This window comes from Puccinia triticina, chromosome 1A, assembly GCF_026914185.1.
Source record: "Puccinia triticina chromosome 1A, complete sequence".
Classification (NCBI taxonomy): Eukaryota; Fungi; Basidiomycota; class Pucciniomycetes; order Pucciniales; family Pucciniaceae; genus Puccinia; species Puccinia triticina.
The window spans coordinates 8,408,097-8,419,116 of NC_070558.1; the positions used below are offsets into that span (position 1 = coordinate 8,408,097).

Genomic DNA, 11,020 nt, shown 5'->3' on the forward strand with positions numbered 1-11,020 from the left:
CTAGATTGGAAGACCTGCACCCTTTCTGCATGCGTAGGTGGTAGTTTTGTGCCTGGAGTACTTCAAGTTTCGTACATCTGGATCAAGATTCAAGAGATTTTAATTTTTGAGGAATCATGTCATTTGAAAAACGAAGGGTGATTTGGGGACTTACAGTCATCTCTCATGTCACAGACAGGCAAGTTGATAACACAATCTTCACTCATGATGTCGTTTGGAGAAACCCTGTGTGGCAAGAAATTATTTAGCCACCAAGAAGTTTCCTTGTGTTGAAAGGTGGAGAGACTCACTTGGTGATGTCAGCAAAAACATCGTGCTCAAAGTTGCCGTACTTCTTTTGGCACTCCCAAGAGTTCTTGACAATGTATTCGACACTGAAGCCGTATTTGTTGGTAACAGAAGATGCGCCATAAACAGTGTTGATTGTCTTCTTTTTGTGAGCCCGGACAACATTGAAAAGTCTGTGAAGATATAATGGGAAAATCAAAATTGTCAGCAGTAGTGTGTGGTGTGGGAAAAGTGGAGGATCCGCACAGTTTCTGATTAGGGTCACAGTACGAGAGATGATCATTTCCTTCACGCGCGCCGCCAGGTCCTTTGCCGTGGCAATCATCCTAGGTCATGTTGAAAATGTTAGAGCCTGTGCATGAAAGGGTACAAGTCACCAGTCTCATTGGTGATTGGGGACTTACGGGTGTGATCGTAACATACGCATTCTGGTGGTGATTTGATTCAAATTTGTTCGAGTCAGTACAGACACTTAAGGTAGTAATTGTAGGTGTGAAGCAGTTTGTTGTCACTTGCCTGTGCTCGAAGTAGCCTTGCCAACAAGCGACCTTGGACAACACGCATGATTGTTTTTTCGGTGGTCTCCATGAGGCCAACGGGTGATGCTGGGTTGAAGAAGTGGCCGCCTGCCAAAACCTTGGCTAGACCGTTTTGAGATGTTATTCCATTTGTGAAAGACTTTTCCGTAGCTTCGGTGACATGCCGGGAAAGCTCTCCTTGAGCTTGTGTAATGTAGAATGAAAGCTTCGACCACTACGATAACCACGTACATGTTAGTGCGCTGACGGACGAGGAGGTGAGTTTTCATGTCTACTTACGGACACAAAGGATGCGGTCTTGGGTGCGCCTTGGATCCAAGCAGCTATACCCGCTCCAATACCCGTCAAAAATAGAATTTCAGCTGCGACCTCGAAAGCACCAAGGACTCCACTGGCAAAAAAGGTGATGAGAAGTAGGGCAGTTGCTCCATAAGCGATTCCACGGTACATGTCGGTGAATATCCACTTCAAATCGACCTCAAATCGGGAGTCAGAAATATTTTCGATGCTGGATTTGTGCAGACGTTGCTTGTATCAGTTTCGGGGACAGCAAAGAGTAATGTGGGCCAATCTCCTTACAGGTCTTGGCACATAGATGCGGCAACGGCTAAAAGCAAACATTTGTGAGCATCGAGTTAGTCGAACTGAATCTACGGAGTGACTTGATCTACTCACCTTGTAATTGGGAGAGGGAATAGTTGATCGAGTCCGTCAAGGCGTTCATAAAGGAAGTGTATTCCTGAGTAGCGTACAGCACCTGCCATGCGGGAGCTTTGACAGGATGACATAGCTAGCACCGGACATCATCCAAGAGAAAGTGGAATCAAATTTGTGGATCATGAGCCTAAATGTTCAGGGAGGGGGTTCTTACTTGACCAGCATTGCAGTTCTCCCCGATTCCGCATATGAAATTCCTGGCACCGTTGGCAGCAGCGTATTGCTAGAGAAGGAGACGGTCAGCATAGGGCGAATTATGGGGATGCACCATGGCTGAACTACTGACAGCCATCGTCATGTTTTGTCCTCCAGGTAGGCTCTTCAATGTGTTATCAATGTCGAGGAGCTTCCATGTATCAGGTGTAATTGGAAGTTTCTGGCAGGCGCGAGGATCGCTAGGGGTTTGTGGAGTAGATGGACCTGGATGAAGTAGCGAACTTTTAAGCCCGTTGAAATCAGAACAGGCTGGGAAGCGTAGACTTTGACTAACTGGTAACGCTCGCTGGCGTTGTTACGGCAGGCGCGCTGGCAGGCGACGCTGGTACTCCGGCAGCTGACGGATGCAAAAAGGTTAGGCGGTCCGAGATTGAACGAGTGCAAAACTAGGATGGTGGCGAGGAAGCTTACTTGGGAGAGCCCGTTTCTGATGGGTGAACGCTTCATGGTCTGGCACTTTGGCCTCACAGCTCGCTGACAGCAGCGAAAGCGAAGCACAACACACAATTGTGAGCTTCATCAATTGAAGTCCTTTGGACTGAGTCCTTCGCATGTCGGTTCGGTCAAAGGGATAGTGATTCGTGGTGATGAGGGTATCTTCGGTGGTTATGAATTATGAACTGAACGAACGTATGTTTGATAGGAATCGGTGGATGGAAAGGATGAAGGGCCTGATTGAATTCTCCCGACTTTTGTCCAGTTGAGGTGCCCTAATTTTTTTTTCTAGTCTTGAAGGACTCTGACGAATTCACCGATGCCAACTGAGACACGTCTCCAGTCCTGCGTGTACAAAATACTGCGTTCTTAACTTGTAGCTGGAGCTGTCCAGACGAGGACTTCGTGGCCAGAGCCAGAAAATGGCAGAGGAGCCCATGATCCGAACTGCAAGACAGCGTTTCACTGATGGGGAGCACCAAGGTGAAACACTTCTACAGATCCAATACCCTCCTGGCAAAACACTGGCCGCATTGCACCGACCGGCCTGCGGGACGGCGTCCCCTCCAATTACAGATTAGTTTATAAGAAGGGTTGCTCAGAATCAGATTGATTGCCAGGCCCCCTATGGTGGATACTAAAACCGAGACGCTCGGCACATGGAGTCGGACGCTGGGATTATCTGAGAGAGGACAGGGTCGCTGCAGCCAGGCTTCGGGGCTGGACTCGCGGATTGAGCCTCTTTCAGGAGGGACTCCCTCCAGTCGGCGCCGCGCGACCGAGGCGAGACCTCTGACTTTCCCTCTGACACTGGCGTATTCTATACAAAAAGACTTGCTCCAACCATTGTCACCAATCTAGTGTAGAAATAAAGGCTGGTCCTGGTAGGAAATTACCAAGTCCGCCCTTCTTCAAGAATAGTTTCCCGGGCTTGAGTTATTATCAGTGATGTTTGATCTGTACCACTACCATCTTCTAATTTTCAGCGCTCTGCAGTGAGCCTGAATTTTTGCATAATAATCTGCAGGTGATAAAGCTCCGTACTCTGTAAGTGCAAAAAAACTCTTATAATGCTCTCAGTACCATCTGTAAGTTGTAAGTACCATGATGAATATTAAGATAGATGATGGGAAGAAGGAAGAGATCCCAAAAAATTTCCTCCTTCCTCCCCTCCACACTCATCCACTTTTGTTACTAGTGCTACCCAAATCTGCACCAAGACAATATCCCGCACTATTCTGCCATCTCCGCCCAACATCTGCAAGGTACAGTACTCCCAGGCACACTCCTCTACAATGCTTGACCTCCCACCTCCTCACTTTGAAAAAAAAAAAAACTCAAGAAACTGCTGCCAGTTGACATGCCATATTACAAAGGCGCCTTTGTAATATTGCATGTCAACTGGCAGCAGTTTCTTGAGTTTTTTTTTTCACAGTGCCTCTGTCTAGCCCCCAAAAGTCAGTCTCTCACCAGCGCCTTAAACCCAGCTCCATCCACTGATGGAAACCGCTTCAACTACACACCTCCAGTTGGCCGCAGTCCAGCTATTTCCCTCCGCTCCTCTCCGCCTATCCAATCTGGCTACCAATCCACAATCTGTGGTTTGTCCCAGTTGCTTGCATTCCCAAATGTGCAACTTGATGTATGCATTTTCCTGAGATTTCTGACATCACCACCCATACTATGTCACCAAATGTGTGTTGAGCTCAGCCATGTGTACATTCCTGCTGGTGCTACAGCCAAGTGGACATTCCGTCAACCCATGCCCATATAAACCACCACACTGGAAACCTATGAAATGAATAAAGTGTGTTTCTCTTGGAGATTTTCACCAACAATCCAACCATCTATCTACAAGAAATCCAACAGAATCTATCCAAAAAATGCAACCTCCAGATCTCACTACAAACCATATTGAATGAGCTTCATTGACACCTCCACATGAGTCAAAAAGCCATGATGAAGGACCAATAATGACCTGACTGAACAAGCCAATTACATCCTTCTCATGGCCCACTACAAGCCTAAATGCCTTGTCTTCACTGGTAAGTCCTATGATCTTCTTTTCTCATCTCCATTAATTTGATCTTTTACCATAGCCAAATTTTCTCTCTTTTAGGCAAAAGCGGGGTAAATCTGGATGTGGTGATTTGTACTTGGGGTTAGGCGTGTGTGAGAGGACCTCATATTCATGGCTTGCTGCTTGCTGTAGCAAGGGCAACCCAGCTGTGGCCCTCAGTGGTCTTGTTGCAGTTATGGTACAGCCCAAAAACATCATACAAATTGATTTCGAGACATACTGAGAACACATGTTGATGAGTAAATTTATGTGTTGATTCTGAGATCAACATCCAAAACTTACCATTTGATGTTGGAAGCTTCCCAGCATGAATCCATTCCCAGGAACCCAAAGTGTCATTGTGAGGACAATGCACAAATACATCACAGCAGAAATCTCTAATAGATTGTTGAGGATCATGGCTGTAACCTTATCTATCTTCTCACCTACCTACCCAACAAAAACCCAATTGAAAAGGTGTTCAGTGCATTAAAAATTGACTTCGTGATGATATGGAGAGCTCAATGGGGGCAAAACCAATGGGGAGGCAATCAAGGCCTTCACACAGCTTGTCTTCACCCCAGAATTCATGCAAGGCCTGTTATAAGGCTCTGGTTACAGGTCAAGAATCAAACCAAGCAATCAAATTTGCAAGCCTAAGCTCCCTCTGGTGGTTTGTCTAATGAACACTCATAACATGATTGAGATCATCCAATGATCAAGAAAGTTGCATTGAACATACATCAAAATTAATCTTCCGTGACATGTATGTGTAAGCATGTACATATGGGAGCCTGTGTTGTGGAGCCCACGCCATGGCTCATACATAGCATGGATTTACCCCAGAATCTTGAGAGGTGTTTGAAATGAAGAGAACTCTCAGATCTCCTGATTTCAAGATTTCAGACATGTCAATCTTATGATTTTATCTTGAATGTGACTTCAAAATCAATTTTGAACACCTTATTTGATAAGTTAGTGGAGGACTCCCTGTGCAATCTTGAATTCCGTAGATGTTGGTTTAGACCTGAAAATTCTAGATTTTTGCTGGGAAACCTAGCAGATTTTTGGACTCTAGATCACCTATGAGCCTCCCAGATCACGTTGGGTAGACATCCAGTGATGGAACTCAGACAATGTGGAACACAAGAGATGATGGAATTGCTTGTATATGAATGTGGAACTAGTTTATGTATAGACATGTGACAACAAGAAGCTACAGTTCCACATGTCATTCTGCTGTAGAGAGCTTGTTGCAAAGCCTGGTCGCACCATGCAGGGGAAAACCCTACCCGGCTTGGGGGTGCAGCATCCTAGCAAAGTAAATTTTTGGAGTCTCTACAGCGGGTGTAGATTTCAAATCTAAAGTGGTTCTGAAATGGCAAACAATTTGGTCCAGCCATTTTTCATTTTTAATTCTGAAAGCCCATTTTTTGGGACCCATATCCCAAATGTGGGCCAGTACAGGGTCCTAAACCCATACTTATGCTTTCAGGTTTAGCATTAAACCAAGGCAAAAATTCAAATGAAGTACTTTCCAGCGTGACTGGAGGGTCTAAAACCAGAGCTGGGCCACCATTCCAATGTCCCCCCAAAACAACTCAAAAATGTTTTTTGGATTTGGGCCCCAACAATTTGGACCAGCCCAAAACCTTGTACAGTGGAGTGCTGCGCGCAACTGTAGGCGAGATTTGAGCGTAGCACAGTTCTGGATTACAACAGTGTGTCAAACACCTTTTACCAGTAATATAGACCCATCTTCTATATTATTTAACTAGCTTTCGACAGGCTATGTATGTACGTAAATACATACTGTGAGGGGATCGTGAGCCATGACATCATTAGCCTATGTAAAACAGTTGCACATCTGTTTGACTTGGACGAAATGCTTTTTCGATAATGTACAGTCGGGAAACCTTGGAACGCCACCCGTGACATCATGTTTATGGAGTTACATTGTATTTACAGGCAGACATCATGTATTTAAATCCAGAAAGAATCCTTTCTTTCGGTCCAGTTCTTGGCTGCTTCCGTGTAATACAGACTCGTGAGGTCACCGCAGGATCAGCTTGTACAGATGATTCCAATCTTGACAGTTTCTGTTTCGCGCCCCAAGGATGTCAAACATTATTAACGATCATCCATCCATGATCCAAAAAGTGCGCCGCTAAAATTTGTTAATCAAGTTTGTTCCTGTGTAGGAGCATGTTTTGATGGAGATTGAGGTCCTGTACGCATACTCCTATCCTGATCAAAAAACGGTGACCATCCCCGCCGAGACGACTGCATGCAACTACGGTTCTTTCGCATGATGGCCTCTTTCCGTCCTGGGGCCATTGAAACCGTGCGTGGATGAAAAGCCGTTAATCGGAACTGCCTGGATGCGAGTATTTTTCGTACCACATCGTTTGCTGGGTACAGTTCAGGTACAGGCTGTACAGCCGCGCCGATATCGTCACCACTGTCATGTTTATTTGCCTTCTGTCCCGGAACTCCAAAGTTGAAGGATTCCATAATTTGTAGTGTGTTCCGATTTACATTGTATTCCCTCTGTATGTATTACGCGGGGACCTGAGAGGGCGTCGGTTCGACTGTTCTCACATGTTGCCGAGATCACTTTTTAATTGAAATTCCCGCTGCCAGCTTATTAAAAGGCAGTCATGACCTCTCCAGACGTTTCTTCCCCCCTCCCCCCTCCGGTCCTGATTTGGCTTTTCTCTTATCTTAACACTACGCACCATGCTTTCTTCCTCTGCCCCGCTCTCCAAACACCCGCAGGAAATAGGTGCTGGCTCACCTCCCCTAGAAGATAAGAGCCTCGACAAGCAGACCGAAAGCTTTTCTAGCACAGAGGACCAGGATGATGTCGAGCTTGCCAAGCTTGGATATAAATCAGAGTGTCAGTTTGTTACGTCTTCTTCTGGCGCAAGCGTGATTTCGAAGCGCCATGTTTTCTCTGATGATATAAATTTCACTGACAATCGTCGGAGGATTTTTGGTTACTCGTCAATCAGTTGCAAGAGAGTTTGGTAACTTCAGTACAATCTCGTTTGCATTCTCGATTATGGGACTGTGTTCCTCAGTTACTAGCACAGTTGAGTTCTTCTTTCATTTGGCCTGAAAACCTAATGCCATTTTCACTTCATTGGATCAATGAATGCCTTTCCTGGCAAGTCGAATAATTTTGATTATCTGTGCAATCTTTGTGTGCTTATACTAATTTGATTCGACATCAGTTCAACACTCCGATGTTGTCTGGTGGTCCGGCTTCAGTCGTCTGGTGCTGGCTGCTTGGTTAGTGAACTTTCTCCTGATACTACTTATTCAAGCAAAAAACAAAAAACAAACTGAGAAACTGAAAGCGGCATGTCATATCCTGTTATTATTCAGGTTCGGTCATGTGCTTTGGCTTCGGGACCTCGATAGCTGAATTAGTATCAGCGTACGTAAGTCGATTTATCCTCTACAACGCCCTTTTCCCTTGATTTTGAGTTTCGAATCGACAAGTTTTATCAGCCTACGTCAGGTGGCCTCTATTCGGCTTCAGCGTATCTTGTTCCCAGGCGTTATCGTCCCTTTGTTGGCTTTACGGTCGGCTGGCTGAACATTCTTGGACAGATTGCTGGTGTGGCATCTACCGAATTTGCGCTCAGTGAAATGATCTGGGCCGCGTACACACTCATGAGGAACGATGACTTCTCACCGTGAGAAAAAACGTTTTATCTTTCTTTGCTCTCGAAGAGATAACTGATTCTCCCAAAACCCTATCTGGTTGTTCTCAACTCGTACAAAAGCTCCAAGTCTCAAACCGTAGGATTGTATGTTGGCCTTTTAGTCCTGCATGGATTACTTAATTGCCTGGCGACGAAAGCTCTTGCGGGGATCACCAAATCATTTATCTTCATCAATCTGACGGGAACTATGGCTATGATTATTGGCTTGCTGGCGACAACCCCCGACAAACACGATGCCACTTACATTTTCACCAAAGTTGTTGATCAAACTGGATGGGGAAATGATGGGTTAGCGTTTCTCTTGGGCCTATTGAGTGTGCAATGGGTAAGTTGTTTTTTTGCCTCACGCTGGAACCTTACAGCGCCACTGATCAATATTTCATTGTCACAGACCATGACCGATTACGATGCTACTGCGCACATCTCTGAAGAGGTCAAACGAGCGGCTATCGCCGCACCTGTTGCGATTTTCGTTGCCGTAGCTGGGACGGGATTGTTTGGATTCGTTCTCAACATAGTCCTTGTCATGTGCTCAGGCAACATCGATATCAACAACCGCGGCGGCCGTTCAGAAATGATTGTTGCCAATATTCTTTACCGCAACCTTGGCCCGACGTGGTTCGCCATCGTCTGGGCTGTGATCTGCTTGAACAGCTTCTCCGTCGTCTTGACAGCCCTCCAAGCCAATTCTCGTACAATCTTCTCATTCAGTCGCGATGGTGGTCTGCCCGATCGCGGTATCTTCAGTCGTCTCTCAGTCCAGAAAGTCCCTGTTTATGCGGTTTGGTCGGTGATTGTTGTGTCAATCTTGATGGGTCTTTTGAAATTTGCTTCTACAGTCGCACTAAATGCTATCTTCAGGTACATTGCGCCTCCTTTTAAAGATAGAGTGTGGCTCAAACCACGACTACTGGAGATTTCGTCAGCTGAATGGCTGATAAAATTCCGACCTTTTCTTATTTCGTTTTCTTCCCATCCACTGAATTTTCAGTTTATGCACAATTGTAAGTGAACACGTGGATTTTATCAAGTTTTACGTGTTTCAGTCTAGACTAAATGCGTTTCCTGTACCGGCAAATTTTCACCCTGTCACAGGCCCTTGACTCGTCATACGCCATTCCAATTGCCATGAAGCTCATATACATGGACCATCCTGAAGTACGTGATCAAAACACTCCTGCCGTGGCTGAGAACTCTCTTCGACTTGTCCGATCCGAACATGTTGCTGACGATACCACTTCATTCAGGTGCAATTCAAACCTGGCCCTTTCAGTCTGGGTAGAGGGACGCCATTGATGTGGTTTGTCAACCTGCTTTCATTGGCATGGGTGTCGTTTGTAGTTGTCATACTCGCCTTGCCGACGGTCATTCCAGTCACTGTTTTGAACATGAACTATGCGTACGTACCATTTTCTTGGGCCTGACGGATTGACACACACTCATGACTTTTCAACCACTTCTTTCGCATGCAGCTCTGTTATCACATTTATTGTCATATCTCTGTCCACCATCTGGTATCTGACTTCTGCGCGTCATTGGTATGTTGGACCCAAATCCAACTTACATTAATCAGCTGCCAGCGACAGCTACGAGGAATGATCATGAGTGATCTTATGGACGATCACGCGGAGTCCGAAAAGCACCCAATATTTATAGGCACAAGCCCTTTTTGCACGGTACATACATACAATTACGAAGTGGATACTCTTGAAAATATGAACGCTCCGCATACCCTCATGATACCTCCCATATCGCACTTGAAACTCAAATCTCACAAATGTAGAACTCAAATTTCCAAAGCACATTTGCATCCACCACAGTTGACAACCCTGACCCTAGCCCCCATCTTAGCCCCTCCTCAATTCTCTGGCAATATTCATGCTAAATTCTGGCTATCTATCATTATCGTTGCTATGGTCTGTATCCTCCTCTTTTTCACTTTTGATTTGATATAGTTCCAACAGCATGCATGGCAGTCATTGTTTCTGCGGGCTGAAGGTCCCTATGTAGTCTTATGAAACGGATTCTTTTGATCTTTTTCTATGCCGCATCCAAGTCTTTCTAGAAAATGGGATACACTGCAAACCCATACCGTCAGAATACCCTTGTTAGCATGCCATTCTTGTTTGCAAACAGTAGTCTGCAGCCCCCCCCCCCCCCCCCCCCCCCCCTGCCCCAAAAAATCAAAGCGTGAGTGGCAAGCCCATCTTTCTGTGAAGGGGGGAAGCCGTCTGGCGTCCCGCCGAGCCAACGGACGGCTACCCAACTTTTTCGAGACGTGGTGTAGGGCCGTGTTCGGCAGCGTCGTATTGCGCAGCAATATGTAAAACACATTTGTTTAGGATAATCTTTTGTAAGTAAGAATATCATAAAGCTGGACAGTTTACCATCAGGCCAAAAAATGATGTTTTACATGATATGAAGGGACGTGCCACAATTATCTATCCAAAAGGTCCACATAAGACTTGTTTCAAGCAATTTCCGGTTTGACTGCTGATGCAGTCTTGATAATTCCTGCACAAGAGAGCCCTTCAGCCAGCAAGGCCTTGCTGAAAACTTTCATTATGAAATAAATAAAAAATGAAAAGTGTGAAAATTATCCAATTTAATGCAAATTTCTCTGAATTAGTTACTGTTCAAACCAAGGGGAGAAAATTAGAGGATAGCATGGCATGCAACAAGAATGATAAAAAACTGAAACCATTGGCAACAATTTTTTGGGTGAATGGGTTATCCACCAATTTATTTAACACAGAACTGATTACTGTATGTGGGTGAAATCACCACAAATTTGACCCAATCTATTTGATCCAATAAAACACACTGGGAATGGTTTGGAAAAATGCATAACACATTTTTTATGCAAGGTCAGCTGCTGCATGGCTGCATGAGCAACCCTCGATTTTTTGTCAAGGTTTGAGGGCTGATTTTGAATGAAAAGTGTTCTGGTTGGGTGGTTGTGGCTTGGTTTTGAATCTGGGGGTGAAGTTTTTTTGGGTTCGCGGGCTGGCTTCTGCAGACACACCTCGAGG

General features: G+C 45.3%; 2 protein-coding genes across 2 annotated transcripts; one reads left to right on the plus strand and one right to left on the minus strand.

Moving 5' to 3' along the window:
• Positions 1 to 2,313, minus strand: PtA15_1A923 (uncharacterized protein; the record flags this gene model as incomplete). Its single annotated transcript, XM_053166001.1, has 13 exons — positions 1 to 77; positions 155 to 225; positions 291 to 461; positions 535 to 614; positions 693 to 716; positions 805 to 1,041; positions 1,107 to 1,335; positions 1,407 to 1,434; positions 1,503 to 1,617; positions 1,699 to 1,767; positions 1,831 to 1,964; positions 2,035 to 2,097; positions 2,172 to 2,313. The coding sequence occupies 13 exons, from the start codon at positions 2,311 to 2,313 to the stop codon at positions 1 to 3; spliced, it is 1,440 nt and encodes a 479-aa protein (XP_053017136.1).
• A 4,680-nt stretch (positions 2,314 to 6,993) lies between these two features.
• On the plus strand, positions 6,994 to 9,557 carry PtA15_1A924 (uncharacterized protein; the record flags this gene model as incomplete). The annotated part of the gene is made up of 11 exons (XM_053166002.1): positions 6,994 to 7,153; positions 7,269 to 7,348; positions 7,491 to 7,548; positions 7,645 to 7,700; positions 7,771 to 7,958; positions 8,049 to 8,313; positions 8,380 to 8,849; positions 8,980 to 8,992; positions 9,084 to 9,146; positions 9,236 to 9,387; positions 9,461 to 9,557. 11 exons carry the CDS (start codon positions 6,994 to 6,996, stop codon positions 9,555 to 9,557), a joined length of 1,602 nt encoding a protein of 533 aa, XP_053017137.1.
• Positions 9,558 to 11,020: the final 1,463 nt, after the last annotated feature.